This window comes from Lolium rigidum, chromosome 5 (assembly GCF_022539505.1).
Source record: "Lolium rigidum isolate FL_2022 chromosome 5, APGP_CSIRO_Lrig_0.1, whole genome shotgun sequence".
Lineage (NCBI taxonomy): Eukaryota > Viridiplantae > Streptophyta > Magnoliopsida > Poales > Poaceae > Lolium > Lolium rigidum.
The window spans coordinates 201,690,865-201,710,671 of record NC_061512.1 but is presented as its reverse complement, the minus strand read 5'-3'; the positions used below and the strand labels follow the sequence as shown (position 1 = coordinate 201,710,671).

The following is a 19,807-nucleotide window of genomic DNA, read 5'->3' as shown; positions in this document are numbered from 1 at the left end:
TCCCGCAGTTCATTCTTCCCTCTGGGGTAGGCAGCCCCAAATATTTGTCTTCAAACTGTTCTCTCTGGATATGAAGAGTGGAACATACAACCTCCTGTGTATCCTCGAGGTATGACTTGCTAAAGTATATGGAGCACTTTGCCGGATCAATAAGCTGACATGTGCTTTGTGCATACATATCAATTATATGCTTGACACGCTCCACATGTCCTCCTCCATCCGCCTTAAAGAACAACAAGGTGTCATCTGCAAAGAGCAAATGTGACACACCTGGGGCTCTTCTGCACACCTTGACAGGTGATAGACCTCTAGCATTTACCTCTGAACATAGCAAGGCAAAGAAACCATCAACAACAAAAAGGAATAGGAAAGGGGATAGAGGATCACCCTGATGTGAACCTCGCGTGGGGGAGAACGCTTCCAACAAGGCTCCATTAAATTTTACGGAGTACATCACCGTGGTCACACACACAACATAATCTATTGTATCCACTGATGAGAGAAGCCCATCTTATGCACTACATCCTCCAAAAACTTCCATTCCACTCTATCATATGCCTTCGACGGGTCTAGCTTATAGGCACAGTAAGGATTGTTAGCAGTTGCCCCATGCTCCAAGAAATGTAGGCACTCAAAGGCCAGAAGCGCAGTATCTGTGATGAGGCAACCTGGCACAAAGGTGCTTTGATTCTCATAGATTACTTCCCCTAAAAGTGTCTAAGTCTATTCACCAGGCACTTTGAAATAATTTTGTAAATCACATTACACAAACTTATGGGGCGATAATCTTTGAGATCACATGGATTGTCCACTTTTGGAATCAATACGATCGAAGTGTCATTGACACCCTCAGGCATGTGGCCAGTTTGGAAGAACAACAGTACCGACTGGATGATTTCCTCTTTGAGCACTCCCCAGTTCCGCAGAAAAAACCATCAGGTCCCGGAGCTTTTAAAGGCCCAATTTGAAAGAGTGCATTGCATATCTCTTTTTCAGTAAAGGCTTTGCACAACTGTTCATTCATATTCTCTGAAATGCTCACATCAAAAAGATACACCACTGGTTCTGGATCCAAAGTTGGATCTCGAGTGTAGACAGACTGAAAGTATGATCGAGTCATCCTTTCCATTTCAGTAGGTGTGTTCTGCACAACACCATACGGGTCCTTCGGGGCCTTGATTTTATTTTTCTTAGCTCTCCACACCGCCTTATTGTGAAAAAGGTTTCTGTTGGGGACACCCTCCTTGAGCCACTCAATGCGGGAACGCTGTAGCCACAACATTTCCTCCTTGTATAGCAAGTCGTTCACTGTGTCCATCACCGGACGTATCTCCTCTACATGTGCTTCACGCGCCAGCAAGTTCTCAAGCTTCCTCCGTAAGGTCGATATTTGCCGAGTTACATTGCCGAACTTCCTGCCTCCCCATTTATGCAAAGTTTCCATGACCTGTTTCAAAGCAGTACGGATGTCTCCCATGTCCGATTTAGTTGCACTGTCAATCCAAGCATTCTTTATAACCTCGAGCAGCCCAAGGTCACTTTCCCACATAATTTCATAGCGCTTTTCATCTTCTGGATAGAAGCTATCAAATTTTCATGGTTCATCTTAACTAGGACAGGGCAATGGTCTGAACAAGGTGATACGAGGTGTACCACTGAAGCCTCATAATAGATATCCCTCCACCGATCATCTGCTACAGCTCTATCAAGTCGCACCTTAACATTTGCCCTGCCTCTCCTTCTATTATCATATGTGAAAGGTATACCTTCGAAACCAAGGTCTTTCAACTCGCAAATCATCAACGCATCACGAAAAGCCTCCATTTGGTTTTTCGGCCTTGGGCATACTGACAGGTGCTCATGTTGCCACAACACCTCATTAAAATCCCCAACTAGGAACCAGGGACAAAAGTCGCATGCCATTTCAGAGCTCAAGTAGATCCTGAATATACATGTCGATAAAACATGCACTCACTTCCTTTACCTCTGCGAGAAGGCTATCATGCTAAAAAAAGAGCTAGGCCTCCGCTCATACCATCACTATCACAACTAGCAAATCCACTGAGCCCGAAACGTCGCTTAAGCTTTGCTACACGATCTGCCTTTTGCCGAGTTTCACATAGAAAAATCAGCTTGGGAATATGTGTCTTAATCAAGACATCGAGATCTCGAATTGTCGCAGCAGTTCCGCAACCGTGAAAATTCAAACTTAAGCAATTCATTGGGTCTGGAAGTCATCCTCGAGGGATGCCGCCGCTCTTGTATCTGCAGAAACTGATGAACCATCAACTTTCTTGTACCTCTTCTTAGCATTGTAGTCCTCGGGTGCGGGGTTATTCGCATTGGGAATCGGTGTTCCATCAATATTCACACTAGAATTCACCACCACAAGCGTGTCTGCCACATCATTTGATTCCTCCACAAACAACCTCCTCTTGGCTAATTTCTCAGTCATAACTATATCACCTGGTTTGACCGGACTAGTCACCGTATCAGTCAGGTCATCATCCATGTTCCCCATAGAAGGAGGGTCCTCCCTCTCTGGGTGGTTCCGCCAGTCTACATAGCCACCTCGACCCATGTTTATGCCATCCCCAGAGCGTCCCATGTATCTAGTTCCTCTTCCCTCTTCAAAAGAGCCACGACCAGTCCCAAAACCTCCACGAAAGCCCCCACGGATAGGGCCAGCACTTCTTCCTCGACCATTAGCATAAATCCATTCACCGAATTTGATACTCTTTTCATCATGGACCCCATCACCACACTCTTTAAGATCGTGGCCAGTGAGGCCACACGCAAAGCATAGCTGACCTAGCTTTTCATATTTAATAGCATACAACTACCTCTTGCTATTCTGTACTATAGAGACGAACCGTGTAACCGGTCAACGGACGGCGTGATTCACTCTTAGACGAATGAAATCCCCATGAAAGGCCCATGCTGGAGTCATCTCTGTTGCTAGGACCTTTCCTGCCGTCCTCTCTATCAATTTCTTGATAACCCCTTTCTTGTGATATGCTTCAGGCAATTTGCGCACCTGAATCCATATTGGTAAAAGCTCCACCTCTACCGATTCTGGGTCAGAGAAACCATCATAAGGTGTTGTGATCACAGTCCAGTCATGGAATAACCAGGGTCCCTTCACCATGGCCTTCTCCCAGTCGCCGAGACAGCGGCATTGAATCACAAACCTGTTCTCACCAACAGCCCGAATCGAGATCTCCTTCGCTGAGTTCCATGCAAAGCGCATCTGTTGGAAGAAGGCCTCATGGCTAAACTTTTTCCCGCAGTGCACCCATGCCATCGCAAGCCACTGAGTGCTCTCTCTGACAGATCGATCTCCTCCTCCTCAAGTATAAAATCGTTGAATTCATCATCACCAATTTCCAGATTTCCAAACATGGAGTCTATACCTCCTTCCTTCCTCGATCCAGCAGACGCTGAACCCTCATCCGCCATGGCTATCGGCGCAGCCCCATTATTGCATGCCGCCCCAGCCATGATCGCGCTTGAACTCGACCGGGATTCCTCCATGGTCCTGATCGCGTTTGTCTTCGTAACCCTAGATCCCACGAGCTAGCACGGGACATAGCCATGGGGGTCAACTGGGTCGCCCCCCTGTGGATCGATCGCCCTCTAGTAGCCGGGGATAAGGGGAGCCGTGGTCGGAGACAGAATCCGGGGAGGATACTGGAAACTTGCCTCCAGTCGCCTGGGGGAGGACCTAAACCCTCGGGGTACGTTTTGGCTTCAGCTCAGTCAAAACTGAAGACTGGGAATCATATATAGCTCATCGCGTATGCATACCAAAGGGACTGCCAGGCCAAGCCCCCCCCCCCCCCGATAGAAGCCTGTGAAGGTTTATGAGCAGTACAGCTTTATTTTGAACCTCGAGATTCAAAACTCCAAGTCTTACCAAAGCAGGGAAAATAGTTACTCATCATTGAACATTAGTGCAGTTTGCCTAGGATTGTTTCGATTCTCTCCATTTAAAAAAACGAGGCAAAAGTATTGCTTTCTCTATTAATTAAGAAAAAGTTGGTTATCCGATTAATTAGTGGGAAATCGAACTAAAACCGATACATAAAACCATCCCACAACTCGGGCACCGCGGGCACACAACAACACAGACTCGAGACCCGCCATCGAGAAGATTTATATGTCGTGGTTGTCGAAGCGTCACCAACATTTATCAAACAACCTAGAACTGTATTGATGTTCGAGTTGTTTCTGTGTATATGGGTCTAGTTACCCCAATATTACGTTTTGATGTTATTTTTTGTCTAATATAAGCCATTTTGATTTCTGTTGATTCCTATAATAAGATGTTAGTAACTGTATCCATACACTTATTGTAATGGTATGTTTAAGTTTTTTCTCTTAAATTAGTGGCGAATGGCACTTAGTATGGGAGGATCAGCAAAAGGACCATGGAGCCACCCCTCGGCGATGTACCGGTATGTGGCCTCTGTGAAGTGACCCCCGTCCCAGTTAACGAATGCTGAAGGATTCTTGCAAGCAGTCACCCCCGGCATTCCACAGACCGCGCTTGCGTTCCAGTTGTACTTCCCACCGCCACCGCAGCAAGCGCGGAGCGCGTCCGCTCCATTGACACCTGCAAATCGCACAATTTTATAACATGGTCCATATGATTGCGGCGATGCTGGTAAGCAATGCAAATCTCGATAAAACATTACCGAAACGATTGGGCTTTTCGATGATTGAGATGATCGGGTGGTAGAAGTCAGCGAAGATGATCGTGGTATGAGGGTACTTGACCCTGAGAGCACCAATTGCCAAGCGGAGAAAAGAGTTGTGGCGCCTGGCCACCCGGTTGATGTCGTTTAGGCAGCCAATGTAGTCGTAGTTGTCCGTCCTGTTGAGGCTCGAGCGGAGCGTGAGCATGGTGGGTGAGCACCCGTTTGGTGGATTCCCCGGCACGACAAGGTATGCCGCTCCTTCGTTGATGAGCCTCTGTTGCAATTGCAAATGTAATAGTACTAGTTTAGCCATGTGTCATGTCAGAGAAAAAGATACTCATTTGCACAACAAATATATACCTCCACTGCCATTGCAATTTTCTGCACAACTTTGGGTACATAAGACCTCACTTCCTCTTCCGTCTTCCCGGCACTCCATAGGAAGCTGTAGTCATTCACTCCAAACTCGCCAACGAAGAAGAGAGCTTTACTGAAGCGGTCTCTGCATCCTATTTGTATTAACCAGTTGCTTAGTATCTAACTGGTAGTATACCTCCGTTCCAACATATAAGTATTTTTAAAAAGCTGAACTGGAGGTAATAGGAATTAAGCAGTACAAGAACTACACTATACTAGTGCTATACTGGTGATTCGATGAACATGCCAAAGACCTTTTGTAGTGTTGCAAATCGATGGCTTCAGCCTCTCGAACCAACCCAGCTGCACGTTCAGAGAGTTGTTCAGAAGCTTCAACTGAACCAACTTGTTCCTCTCGTACAAGCCGACGTCGATCGCCGTTGCACCACCCACGGCAAAATTTACGCCTTTGGAGACGTCCGAGCTATTCTGCAGGGAGGCTGGAAGAAGAGGCAGACCAAGCTGCTCGGCTGCAGCCATGGGAAGGACAGGTGTCGGCACAGAACCAAAACAGAACATGCAATCTACTTAAATTTCGTTAAAAAAACTACATGCCCATATATATATATATATATTAAGAAAATGCAAATGATTCAGATCAGATGGCGCAACTTACCTATGAAATCAACAATGACTCTCCCATCACTAATGCGGCCCATGGGGTGGCCAAAGAAGGTCATGCCGTAAGGAGGCTTGTCCTGCCACACAGGCAACGCCGGAGCAGCCATGATCACGAAGTTACCGGTGTCGATATAGGAGTCTCCAAAGGTAAACATCGAGGTAAAGTAACGCGAGTCAGAGATCACACCGTGAAGACATGAGAGGAATAGAAGGGGGAACACAAGAGTGAAGACCATGGCTGCTAGAACTTGGAATGGTGAGAATATTCGAAGGCGCGGCAGGGATAGTTATAGTGAGACTCTGGCTGCCCCTAACCGGCTGCTATTCTAGGAAAGGAAGCAGTCTACTTTGATATTCACCAAGAGTACTGAGCTGTCCCTCTCAGATCCGGATTTGTAGTCCTGGAGTTATTGTTTTAATTAAAGAAAATATTTCTTTCAGATGCCTCCACGTTATGCAGCATTCATTTTTGTTGACCCAGTGCCTAATTTTAGCATCGTAGCTCTTAGGAGTAAGATGTTACCCATGATTACCTAGGGGATGGATATGGACTTTGAACTTCTACAATTCGAGAAAGTAAACTATAGAACCACTAAAACATAAAGTATATAAAGGAAATTATAATAATGCTGATTAATAATATTAGCTTTGTTCAAACTTTTGGTTTTGTTAAAAGTGCACTACTATGCATGAAGCTCTTGTTTTAAAGATGGTAATTATAATTATTTTAAATTTTTTAAAGAAAAAATGCCTTTGCTGGAAATATATGTATTGTGCTGAATATCATGGGCACGCAAATATATTGACTATCGTTTTGACTAAATAAATAAGTTACCTAAGTAATTAGGAAAAAGTTATGTCTGTATCATTTGTAACACATGTGCATATGCATGTGTTACCATAGGCACACTGTAAAAGAACAATATATGATATCGCAAATGCATACCATAGGCACAACAAAATAACGTTTCTACTCGAGCATTACATGAGAATTTACCTTTAGTCATTTCTGTGAATCATAAGGATATCTCTTCTACAATACTATCACACTGTAAAAGAACAATAAGCATTTTTCAAGATACAAGGTACATATTTATGTATATTTTGCACTAAATCAACTGAAAATCTCTATATTTTGAAAGAGTGAAGATTAGATCTATCAAAATATATCTGTTCAATCTTGTTATGCATCTGATGTTTATATGGCAAAATAAACCCTTGATCAATTGACAGCTACGACTACGAGTGAATTATCTTCTGAACTCTTGGAAGGTAAATGGGACTGTCTTAAAATTTTCTCTAAGATAAAGAAATGGTGTTGATAAGGATCATGAACTGTGATACATCTGATAAAATGTGCATTGAGGTCATATTTTGTTAGATTATTGGCATCAATGCTTACCATTACCCATAATTAAATGTTTGGCCCTGCCAGTTCCAACAAGTCGATTATGCAGCATCTGGGAAATCCCATATGCTAACTGGTTTTACACCTTCGAAAATGGGTATTCCAGAAACATCTTTGACTTTGAGACAGATGATCTTTCCTCAAGCAGGCGTGGACGTTCCTGTGATCTAAATCCTAGAAATATCTGATAGCGATGCCCTTGTCATGAAGCACGCATGATCTCCTTTTTGGGAAAAAGCAGGCGCGGTCTGGGCTTGGAGCAATGCTCTCAACAGTTGACTTAATCCAACACTGAAGTTAAATTGAAAACCAACAAGTCCAGGGATGAAAGGGACTGGGCGAGGCCAAATGGTTCAGAGGCGAAGGATAGTTCGGGCGGCAAATAGATGATAAATTTCTAATTCAGAGAAGTATGTCCATGAAATAAGAGCGCTGGCACATTTTAGGACAAGTAATTACTGTCATGGTCCGTGGACCATGGAAAAGAACACGCACAACTCACATGGAACCAAATACAGGATAGTGAGTTGTCGTCTTTTTTGGACGCGAAGAAATGCACATTTCACATCTAAAACGCCGCAGTACCGTCTAAATTGTTGCTTGTGCCTTTGTAGCATGACCTTACTTAAACAATCTCTGCACCCTGTATATGGTAGTAATAACACCGTGATAAAAACTGTCATGGACCTGCGGTCTTGTTGCAAATCGCTGGCTTGATATCCTTGAACCAACACAACTGTACACTCAGAGAATTGTTCAGAAGCTTAAACTGAGTTGCGTTGCCCCACTAACGGCACAATTTACGCCTGTGGAGACATCTGACTTATTCTGCAGGGAGGCTCCAATAAGAGGGAGACCAACTCCTGGGCTACAACCAGGGGAAAGAGAAATAGTCACTCTTTTATTTTGAGTGAAATAGTCTTAGGCTCTTAGCAGAATCAAAATCGAACATGTGCTCAAACTTCAAACAAGTCAACGCTTCTTCATTGAGGGGTGTGAGTGAATCTCCCGGCACCATGAATGAGATTGCTCAACTTGCCGTTGAACCCAATGGTGACATGCTGGTGAAGTAGCGGGAGCCGGAGGCAGGAGAGGAAAAGATTGGAGAACAGAAAGAGTGAGCGCCATGGCAACTCGAACTTGGGTGGTAAAGAAGAGAAGTCAAAGTCACATATGAAAACTACTCCCTCCGGATTTAATCGACGCGGAGGGAGACCTGCTGATGCATGCCATTAGCTGGTGAGTGCGTCAATTAAATGTGTCCGGAGTAGTTATGATGGCACGCCTGCCCCTGTTGCTATGGTAGACAAGGGGAGCAGTGTTTCTTGTCAATCGAATGACAGGTTGTGCTTGCTTATTCATTATTTCAGGATGGTGGAGTATTAAGCTAACATTTATTGGGTTCTCTATACACTTACCATTTGTTGGTTATGACAAAGAGCTTACCTGAAAATTGATATACTACCTATGTAGACCCATACCTGAAGTATAGCAACAGAAATTTCCTATGAGTTGTCATGCTGGCACTATCAAGTCCAAAAGTTGATTATACGCATTGATGGCAAAGACTTATTCAGATATCATTCATCTGTCAAAAGATCGATTTCCTATTCCAACTTGATGTATCATCTTTGAATATGGAGCTGACAGCAGACTGACAGCTTTCTAAGAGAAAGCTTCAGTGAGTAATCACCGAGTCTAGCACTTTATGTATGCTCACAGGGCAAGTTGGTAATCTCAAAGTTCAACAACAAAATGAACTGGTCAAACTGTTCATGTGCATGAGTAATTCCTGGGGCAAAAAGATGAGGGATTTTCTACCAAAAGGAGTACCGTGGTCCTTTTGAAGACAAGCGTTCCCTTAAGGACATGAGAAAGATCATGTACACAAGCTTAAAAATTCATACGAGAAGTTGATACTTGCCAATGCTAAATTTGTTGCTTGAGTCTGCACAATGGCACACAGCCTACAGGATTCACAACACGGATAAAGAAAAGACACAATTGTAGCATAAGGGCATTTAGAGCATCTCCAGTCGCGTCCCCCAAACCGTCCCCCAAAGGGATTTGGGGCGCGCCGGACAAAAAAAGCGTTCCGGCCGCGTCCCCCAAAGCCCTTTTTGTCCGGCGCGGCCCGATACGGTGTCCGGCGCCCGAGCCCGTCCCCGTCCCACAGGGGACGCTCCGGGGACGCCGGACACAACGAAAGCGAGGCGGGAGTGGCGGGGCCGACGCGTCGGCGGCACGGAAGGCTAAAACCCCGTCGCCTACCTTTGGTCAAGCGACGTTAATGGCGTCCCTGTTTTCCCGGGCGACGCAGGGACGCGTCTCGTCGTGCATGGCCGCGTGGCCGTCCGCGCCGGAGTTATTGCGTGCAACCACCCGCTGCCGCCGCTGTTTTAAGACGCCCTCCGATTATCGCCGCTCATCATAATCCTTCTCGTCGCCGCCGCCCTCCCTTCCCGGATCCTCTCCTCGCCGCTCAAAAAATGTCGTCCTCCCGCAAGATCGCCGCGGCGAACGGCTTCGGCCGCGGCAGCCTCACCGTGGCGGAGGCGTGGGCGCCGTACCACGCCCGGTATCCGGTCCCGCCGGACGTGCGGCTGCGCAAGCGGCGGCGGCCGGAAGATGGCCGTGAACGGCATTGGCATCCCGCCGCCGCCGAAGCCAGACACGCAGCAATGGCGGGACGCCATCAAGGCCCGTCGGGCTCAACTCACCGCCGAGGAGCGGGCGGATCCGACATGGGCGGCCAAGGACAACGACGACTGGTGGACGACGTACTTCAAGGCCAAGTACGACGTCGAGCTGCACAGCACCGACGGGCTCATCGGCGGGCCCAACAGCTGGAATAGGGAAGGCCGCGCCCTGTTCTGGGGCGTTCCGGGGCGCACCCTCGAGAACGTCATCCGCGGCCTCCGCAACGGCGCTCCGCGGCTGGAGATGCCGTCGTCGCCGCCGCCTTCTCCTCAATGGCAGCCGAGGAGGACGACGTACTCGTCCTCCTCGCACTCTTCTTCCTCGGGGCCGGCGCGATCGACGCCGTCGTCGTCGTACCGGTCGGCGCCGTATACCGTTCCCAAACGGGAGGTCAAGGAGGAGCCGGCGACGCCCGTCAACACGAGGCGTGGCGGTAGCGGCAGCGGGCGGCAGCAAGGGAGGCGCGGCGGCGCCCTCCTCATCCCGAAGCCGGAGGTGAAGGAGGAGCCGGAGGAAGCGTCGCGGCGGCGCCGCTGGCGGAGTACGAGCGGCGCAGCCGGCTCATCGCCGGCAGCCGACGACCCCGAGGACCGCCCGGGGCTGCGGGCGGCGTTCTTGGCGTCCATGGACGACAAGGACGCCGGAGGGGCGACTCCGGACGCGGCGATCGCCATGTCCATCCGCGACTCCGGCAAGCCGCCGGTGGACCTCACCGACGACGGCGAGGCAGGACCAAGCGGCTTGGTGAAGGACGAGCCCGTGGACGAGCCCGTCGACGAGCGCGTCAAGCGAGGAGGTCGTCACCGACGAGATGTACAACTTCCGGCGAGTACTACGACGCCTCCGGCCGCCGCAAGTGGTTCTAGATTAGGTTTAGTTTTAAAGTTAGTCAAATTTCGTTCGAATCTATGTAAGTTTGGACGAATCTAATCGAATCTAGTCAAGTTTAAAATTTACGAAATTTTGTTTGGGGGACGCGACTGGGGAGCGACGTCCCCCAAACGCGGCACGAACGAAACACGTCCCCCAAACGCTCAATCCGGCGCGGTTTGGGGGACGGTTTGGGGGACGCGACTGGAGATGCTCTTAGAAATGAAAAAAAAAACATTGAGATCCATGTTTACCAAACTTAAACACATCATCGCAACAATCATCTCTGGTCAGCTAATATCAGGGAGTAACAATTCTAAAACAAAGTACTTGTAACATATGTAGCTCCAAAATTCCATGCTTATGTCCGATATGAACTGCCTCGATAGTCAATAGTGATGCAGAAGTCGTACACCGGTTTTATAGCCTAGAAGATAGTACTGGACTATTACCACTCACAGTCTAACAAGTTTGTTTCCAGTTGGCTTAATACAGAAGTTGTGACTAGTACACTGAAAATCCTTAAACTGACCAGCTACGGAGAACCGCCTTCGGTGCTATTCACTCAGGGTTGACCTTTTGCTTCTTAGAGTGTTCCTTGTTTTTCTTGGCGTCACGGCGCTCTCGCTTCAGACCCTTTATGTCGCTTGTTAAGGCCAATTTTGAAACCTTCAGTCAAAAAAGCCATGAATCAGGTCAGTATGCCCATAGGTTAAATTTTGAACTTCACAAATGCTAAGAAAAAATTAGACACAAACCTCTTGGTCTGGAATGTAGACTCTGCCCAACTTGCCATCAATCGGATTATTCGAGACATTTTTCAGCTGTAAAGATGTAAATGATAATTGTGAATACCAATACGGACATAAATGTTTGCAGTAAGATAATGGACAGCAATATAGTTGTTTGTGGGTAATGGCACCATCAGGATAACAATATATGATGAACAAAAAACAGTTGTTCTATTGAAATTACCTTCTTAGCATGACCAGGAGCCTTCATAGCTTCTTTCTGTAAACTATCAGCTGCACGTCGGTTCCGCCTAACTACCAGGTCCATTGAAGGCCCAACTTCAACCAGCTCCATTCTAGGTATAGATGTGCCAGACCTTTTTAGACGGAGAGCACAGTGCATCATGTAGACAGTAGTTGGAGAAATTGCTGTGCATACGAATATCCGATCTACACCAGCAAGGTTCAGATTCTCTACCACCTGTACCAACAACAAAAAAGGTTGCTAATTAAGGTCAAGGGATTATCTATGTCCTACACACCAGCTCATACAAAAGGATGCACACCTCTCCTTTGAAATGATCAAGCAGCATTTCCTTCAAGTGCTTCAGCCCTTCAACGCTCTCAAAGTGCTCCCCAATGAAGGCAAAGAAAGGTTTTGTCCCAAGTTTAGGTGCAAACTTCTTATCATATGCATAGGACTCTATGGATTTGTAGTTCTCAACACCCACTTCAACAAGGTCGTATATGTGGTGATCGTAGGTCCTTCCGAAAACAAGGTTGTTGGGCCTCTTCTTTGAGTGAGAACCGTACTGCAAAAACATAAATAGTTAACAGTTGAATAATCTCTATGTTTTAACAAAAAAATGAAAGTTGAAAATGTCATTATAACAGACATGGAAAAAGTTTCAGACAGGTTCCATACAGATGTTCAAAAATTGATTGTATATATTCTATTTACAAGGGCTCTTTAAGTCATTTTACTTCAGACCCATATCATCAAATTAATCTTTCTTTTCTCGAGTGATTAACAATTCCTCATTCTCACCAACTACACAATGGGAACTTACCACGATGAGGCTGCAGTCGGATTTAAGGGAGAAGAACTCGAGGGAAGTTTCACCCCCGCTCTCAAATGGCCTGATGTTGTCGTTCTTCTTGGTGAACTTCACAGCATGATCACGCTTCAGGTGGAAAAGATCTGCCAGCACAGAGTTCAAAACTGCGCTGGTCTTTGTGCCATGGAGAATAATCATCTTCTTGCCATTCTCAACCTGGAACAAGCATTAGGGCAATAGTCTGATGTGGGAGTCGGGAAAAAACATGTACATGCTATTTCAAGTTTCTCGGCATATGGAAGGTTCCAAAGCAGCAGAGCCTTCCAACCGAAACAAAAAAAAAAAAGTTAAAATTTGCAATTGGTTATCTTCTAGAAAGCGTAGTATAGGTGCCAGCAAATCTGGCCCTCTCTGTTGTATAACTCTGTTCGACTGTTCCTATCAATAAGTAATATACTAATATGATATTGGATTGCAAATTTGCAATACCATTAATCGAAGCTAATTTGCAAAATTGCTGAAAGAATTCGCTTGGGCACAGTGTCACAAGAATAAGATAATAACGCTCAAAAACTACTTGGCGTGCGCTAATACAATCGTGCGCTGTTCGTGATGCTTAACCAGACGTGGTGTTATGGTCCTGTAAACCGAAGGTAAATTTGCAAGAGATGAGAAAGGGTGGAAGAGAAGCTTACGAGCTTGGGCGCGTGCTTGAGGAGCTCGCGCTTGGCGCGCATGTTCCTGGGAACTCTGATGGTCGACATCTCGGTCCTCTGATCGAACCCAAGCCGCGTGGTGGGGGATGAAGGCCTCGAGGCAGCAGAAAAGGGGGTCGCGGCTGTCGAGTGAGGCGGGAGGGGAAGGCTATGAGGCGAAGCAAACGTCGGCGTGAGGGGCGGAGGGCGGCCGGCGGCGTGAGAGACTGGAGAGAAAAAATTCCAATCTTGTTAAGGATCTATCAAAATATATCTGTTCAATCTTGTTATGCATCTGATGTTTCTATGGTAAAATTAACCCTTGATCAATTGACAGCTACGACTGAATTAAGGTAAATGGGAGTGTCTTAAAAATTTCTCTAAGATAAAGAAATGGTGTTGATAAGGATCATGAACTGTGATATATCTGATAAAATGTGCATTGCAACTGAAAGGTCATATTTTGTTAGATTATTGGCATCAATGCTTACAATTACCTATAATTAAATGTTTGGCCCTGCCAGTTCTAACAACTCGTTTGAGCAGCATCTGGGAAATTCCATACCCTGACCGGTTTTACAACTTCGGAAAACACCTTTGACTTTGAGACAGATGATCTTTCCTCAAGCAGGCGTGGACGTTCCCGTGATCTAAATCCTAGAAATATCCGATAGTGATGCCCTTGTCATGAAGCACGCATGATCTCCTTTTTGAAAAGCAGGCGCGGTCTGGGCGTGGAGCAATGCTCTCAATAGTTGACCTAATCCAACACTGAAGTTAAATTGAAAACCAACAAGTCCAGGGATGAAAGGGACTGGGCGAGGCCAAATGGTTCAGAGGCGTAGGATAGTTCTTGCGGCAAATAGATGATAAATTTCTGATTCAGAGAAGTATGTCCACGAAATATATTGACATTTTAAGACAAGTGTTTACTGTCATGGTCCGTGGACCATGGAAAAGAACATCCACAACTCACATGGAACCAAATACAGGATAGTGAGTTGTCTGTCTTTTTCGGACGCGAAGAAATGCATATTTCACATCTAAAACGCCGCAGTACCGTCTAAATTGTTGCTTGTGCCTTTGTAGCATGACCTTACTTAAACAATCTCTGCACCCTGTATATGGTAGTAATAACACCGTGATATGAAAACTGTCAAAGACCTGCGGTCTTGTTGCGAATCGCTGGCTTGATATCCTTGAACCAACACAACTGGACGCTCAGAGAATGGTTCAGAAGCTTAAGGCTCAGTTCTTTTGGCGACTTCTCCGAGAAGCTGCCCTCCCCCAGCTTCCTGGAGAAGCCGCCCCAAAAATTTAGGGAGGCTTTCGGACTAATCTAGGCTAGACCATTTCGGAAGCCTTCCTAAATTTTGGGAGCCTACACTGAGTTGCGTTGCCCGACCAACGGCACAATTTACGCCTGTGGAGACATCTGACTTATTCTGCAGGGAGGCTCCAATAAGAGGAAGACCAACTCCTGGGCTACAACCAGGGGAAAGAGAAATAGTCTCTCTTTTGTTTCGAGTGAAATAGTCTTAGGCTCTTAGCAGAATCAAAATCGAACATGTACTCAAACCTTCATTGAGGGTCTCCCGGCACCATGAATGATGAGATGGCTCAACTTGCCGATGAACCCGATGGTGACATGCTGGTGAAGTGGCGGGAGCCGGAGGCAGGAGAGGAAGAGATTGGAGAACAGAAAGAGTGAGCGCCATGGCAGCTGGAACTTGGGTGGTAAAGAAGAGAAGTCAAAGTCACATACGAAAACTAGTTATGATGGTACGCCTGCCCCTGTTGCTATGGTAGACAAGGGGAGCAGTGTTTCTTGTCAATCGAATGACAGGTTGTGCTTGCTTATTCATTATTTCAGGATGGTGGGGTATTAAGCTAAAATTTATTGGGTTTTCTATACACTTACCATTTGTTGGTTATGACAAAGAGCTTACCTGAAAATTGATATACTACCTATGTAGACCCATATCCGAAGTATAGCAACTGAAATTTCCTAAGCAATACACAATCAGTAGTCATGCTGGCACTATCAAGTCCAAAAGTTGATTATACGCATTGATGGCAAAGACTTATTCAGATGTCATTCATCTGTCAAAAGATCGATTTCATATTCCAACTTGATGTTTCATCTTTGAATATGGAGCTGACAGCAGACTGACAGCCTTCTAGCACTTTAGTGAGTAATCACCGAGTCTAGCACTTTTGGACTTGAACTGGTTAAACTATTCATGTGCATGAGTAATTCCTGGGGCAAAAAGATAGAGGGATTTTCTACCAAAAGGATTACCGTGGTCCTTTTGAAGACAAGTGATCTCCTAAGGACATGAGAAAGATCATGTACACAAACTTAAAAATTCATACGAGAAGTTGATACTTGCCAATGCTAAATTTGTTGCTTGAGTCTGCACAATGACACACAGTCTACATGATTCACAATACGGATAACGAAAAGACAAAATTGTAGCATAAGCGGGTTTAGAAATTTAAAGAAAACATTGAGATCCATGTTTACCAAACTTAAACACATCATCGCAACAATCATCTCTGGTCAGCTAATATCAGGGAGTAACAATTCTAAAACAAAGTACTTGTAACATATGTAGCTCCAAAATTCCATGCTTATGTCTGATATGAGCTGCCTCAATAGTCAATACTGATGCAGAAGTCATACACAGGTTTTATAGCCTAGAAGATAGTACTGGACTATTACCACTCACAGTCTAACAAGTTTGTTTCCAGCAGGCTTAATACAGCAGTTGTGACTAGTACACTGAAAATCCTTAAACTGACCAGCTACGGAGAACCTCCTTCTGTGCTATTCACTCAGGGTTGACCTTTTGCTTCTTAGAGTGTTCCTTGTTTTTCTTGGCGTCACGGCGCTCTCGCTTCAGACCCTTTATGTCGCTTGTTAAGGCCAATTTTGAAACCTTCAGTCAAAAAAATCATGAATCAGGTCAGTATGCCCATAGGTTAAATTTTGAACTTCACAAATGCTAAGAAAAAATTAGACACAAACCTCTTGGTCTGGAATGTAGACTCTGCCCAACTTGCCATCAATCGGATTATTCGAGACATTTTTCAGCTGTAAAGATGTAAATGATAATTGTGAATACCAATACGGACATAAAGGTTTGCAGTGAGAAGATAATGGACAGCAATATAGTTGTTTGTGGGTAATGGCACCATCAGGATAACAATATATGATGAACAAAAAACAGTTGTTCCATTGAAATTACCTTCTTAGCATGACCAGGAGCCTTCATAGCTTCTTTCTGTAAGCTATCAGCTGCACGTCGGTTCCGCCTAACTACCAGGTCCATTGAAGGCCCAACTTCAACCAGCTCCATTCGAGGAATAGATGTGCCAGACCTTTTTAGACGGAGAGCACAGTGCATCATGTAGACAGTAGTAGGAGAAATTGCTGTGCATACGAATATCCGATCTACACCAGCAAGGTTCAGATTCTCTACCACCTGTACCAACAACAAAAAAGGTTGATAATTAAGATCAAGGGATTATCTATGTCCTACACACCAGCTTATACAAAAAGATGCACACCTCTCCTTTGAAATGATCAAGCAGCATTTCCTTCAAGTGCTTCAGCCCTTCAACGCTCTCAAAGTGCTCCCCAATGAAGGCAAAGAAAGGTTTTGTCCCAAGTTTAGGTGCAAACTTCTTATCATATGCATAGGACTCTATGGATTTGTAGTTCTCAACACCCACTTCAACAAGGTCGTATATGTGGTGGTCGTAAGTCCTTCCGAAAACAAGGTTGTTAGGCCTCTTCTTTGAGTGAGAACCGTACTGCAAAAACATGAATGGTTAACAGTTGATAACAGTGGAAAATGATAATCTCTATGTTTTGTCCAAAAAATGGAACTTGAAAATGTCATGATAACAGACATGGAAAAAAGTTTCAGACAGGTTCCATACAGATGTTCAAAAATTGATTGTATATATTCTAACATTGGCTCTTTAAGTCATTTTACTTCAGACCCATATCATCAAATTAATCTTTCTTTTCTCGAGTGATTAACAATTACTCATTCTCACCAACTACACAATGGGAACTTACCACTATGAGGCTGCAGTCAGATTTAAGGGAGAAGAACTCGAGGGAAGTTTCACCCCCACTCTCGAATGGCCTGATGTTGTCGTTCTTCTTGGTGAACTTCACAGCATGATCACGCTTCAGGTGAAAAAGATCTGCCAGCACAGAGTTCAAAACCGCGCTGGTCTTTGTACCATGGAGAATAATCATCTTCTTGCCATTCTCAACCTGGAACAAGCATTGGAGCAATAGTCTGATGTGGGAGTCGGAAAAAAAAACATGTACATGCTATTTCAAGTTTCTCGGCATGTAAGGTTCCAAAGCAGCAGAGCGTTCCAACAGAAACAAAAAATTAAAATTTGCAATTGGTTATCTGTAGAAAGCATGGTATAGGTGCCAGCAAATTCGGCCCTCTCTATTGCGTAACTCTGTTCCTATCAATAAATAATACTATGATGTTGGGTTGCAATACCATTAATCGAAGCTAAGTTGCAAAATTGCTGAAAGAATTCGCTTGGCCACTGTGTCACAAGATAATAACGCTGAAAAAACTACTTGGCGTGCGCTAATACAATCGTGAGCTGTTCGTGATACTTAGCCGGACATGGTGGTCCAGTAAACCGAAGGTAAATTTGCAACAGATGAGAAAGGGTGGAAGAGAAGCTTACGAGCTTGGGCGCGTGCTTGAGGAGCTCGCGCTTGGCGCGCATGTTCCTGGGAACTCTGATGGTCGACATCTCGATCTTCTGATCGAACCCAAGCAGCGAGGTGGGGATGAAGGCCTCGAGGCAGCAGAAAAGGGGGTCGCGGCTGTCGAGTGCGGTGGGAGGGGAAGGCTATAGGCGAAACGGTCGTCGGCGTGAGGGGCGCAGGGCGGCCGGCGGCGTGAGAGACTGGAGGAGGTTGGGGCTTACCGGCAGCCGCCTAGGGATTCAGGGTTCTCGTGGTTTAACAGCGCGATATGCTCCGGGTGTAGCAGGCCAGCGGGCCGCATCACGCTCTCCAGAACCCATCAAAGCGGCGGTCCAGTACCCAGCGTGATGTCGCAAGCCCATCAACGCGACAAACGACAAATCCGTGTTCGTTCACCTCAATCCTCTGGGGGGTGCTGTACGCCGACCTGGTCGGTGCGGACCAGGCGCCGCACACCCCCCAGGCAGGTTGTTGGGCCGGCCCAACATTCTCACTCTTTCTTTTTTTGGTTTCTTTTGCTTTTTTGTTTTTTCTGTTCAATTTTCTTTTTACGTTTTTTAAAAGCTGATTCTTTTTAGACCCGATTTTAAAAATTATTTTAGTTTTTCTGAAATTTAAATATTTTTAAAATTTGAACATTTTTTAGATTGGAACAATTTTCAAATTGGAACAAATTTTAAATTGGAACAAATTTAAAATTGAACAAAAAATTTAAAATTTTTTATTTTTTATTTTTTATACATGAACAAATTTCAAATTTGAACAATTTTTTATTTGAACAAATTTTTTATTTGAACAATTTTCGTATTTGAACAATTTTTTTTGAACAATTTTTTATTTGAACAATTTTCGAATTTGAATTTTCTCGAACAATTTTCGTTTTGAACACTTTCCAAAATTTGAACTTTTTCAAATTTAAACAATTTTTAAATTTGAATTTTCGATTTTGAACAAAAATAAAAATAAACAGTAAAGAAAGAAAACGGAAAAGGAAAACAGATAACAGAAAATAGAAAACAGAAAAAAGAAAAAAGAAAAAACAGAAACAGAAACAGAAAACGAAAAAAAGAAGATGATGAAAATGGGCCAGGCCCAATACCCGACCAGGGTGTGCGGTGCCTGGTAGGCACCGACCTGGTCGGTGTATAGGATTTCCGAATCCTCTCACCTCTCGAAAAGAAAATGGAAATATCAATCCTAATGGTACCTCTACTCCTTCCCGTCACGAAATACAGCGGCGTTTTTTTTTCTTCCGTGGAACAAGTATTCTCTACGTTCCAAATTAAATAACGCAAATTTGTTTTGTTAGATTTGCATGTATGTAGGTACATGATACATGTGTGCCACTTGATTTGGAACGGAGGAATCGAATTGTTCTCGCCTTCTCCTGCACCATCAATCCGAGTCCTTTCTTTTCATGAGCTCAAAAGTCCTAATATTGTAGATTGAGTTAGTTTAGAATCGATTGTGTGATATCTCGGGGGACGGGGGGCAAGATTAAAGCATATGTGATTAAGAACTTCAGCATTGGGCCAAGCAACTCTCTTGTGGATCAAAAGAAGTGAGGCCTCGACCATACATACGAGGATTGTCGCATGCCTAATAAGCTTCATTTGTGATGTTGCATAAGCATTAGCCAAATCAACTATACTCCTTCTTACTTGTAAACCTAATGGTGTAGGTAGGGGTAGAGGTGCTAGAGGGTGACCAAATTGTGCTGGAGAAGAGGGAGTAGCCCATGGTGGAGAAAAGAGCGACAAGTCGGTGCCGTTAACAAAGGCGAAGAGCCGTGAGGGTGATCTGATGGCTTGTTGTTGCCGATAATATCAGATATATGCGTTTGCATCC

The 19,807-nt window shown here is 45.0% G+C and overlaps 3 protein-coding genes across 3 annotated transcripts; all 3 read right to left on the bottom strand.

The window, feature by feature from the left end:
• Positions 1–4,007: 4,007 nt before the first annotated feature.
• LOC124655056 (GDSL esterase/lipase At5g45910-like) lies at positions 4,008–5,980 on the bottom strand. Its single transcript, XM_047194023.1, has 5 exons — positions 5,734–5,980; positions 5,372–5,587; positions 5,061–5,209; positions 4,698–4,974; positions 4,008–4,615 (listed from the first exon to the last, which is right to left on the bottom strand). The coding sequence occupies exons 1-5, from the start codon at positions 5,972–5,974 to the stop codon at positions 4,386–4,388; spliced, it is 1,113 nt and encodes a 370-aa protein (XP_047049979.1). The 5' UTR covers positions 5,975–5,980; the 3' UTR covers positions 4,008–4,385.
• A 5,076-nt stretch (positions 5,981–11,056) lies between these two features.
• LOC124653848 (ribosome production factor 2 homolog) lies at positions 11,057–13,427 on the bottom strand. The gene is made up of 6 exons (XM_047192907.1): positions 13,201–13,427; positions 12,518–12,721; positions 12,014–12,259; positions 11,692–11,928; positions 11,475–11,540; positions 11,057–11,385 (listed from the first exon to the last, which is right to left on the bottom strand). Exons 1-6 carry the CDS (start codon positions 13,267–13,269, stop codon positions 11,278–11,280), a joined length of 930 nt encoding a protein of 309 aa, XP_047048863.1. The 5' UTR covers positions 13,270–13,427; the 3' UTR covers positions 11,057–11,277.
• A 2,388-nt stretch (positions 13,428–15,815) lies between these two features.
• On the bottom strand, positions 15,816–18,170 carry LOC124653847 (ribosome production factor 2 homolog). The gene is made up of 6 exons (XM_047192906.1): positions 17,935–18,170; positions 17,291–17,494; positions 16,774–17,019; positions 16,452–16,688; positions 16,232–16,297; positions 15,816–16,142 (listed from the first exon to the last, which is right to left on the bottom strand). Exons 1-6 carry the CDS (start codon positions 18,001–18,003, stop codon positions 16,035–16,037), a joined length of 930 nt encoding a protein of 309 aa, XP_047048862.1. The 5' UTR covers positions 18,004–18,170; the 3' UTR covers positions 15,816–16,034.
• Between the last annotated feature and the right edge of the window lie 1,637 nt (positions 18,171–19,807).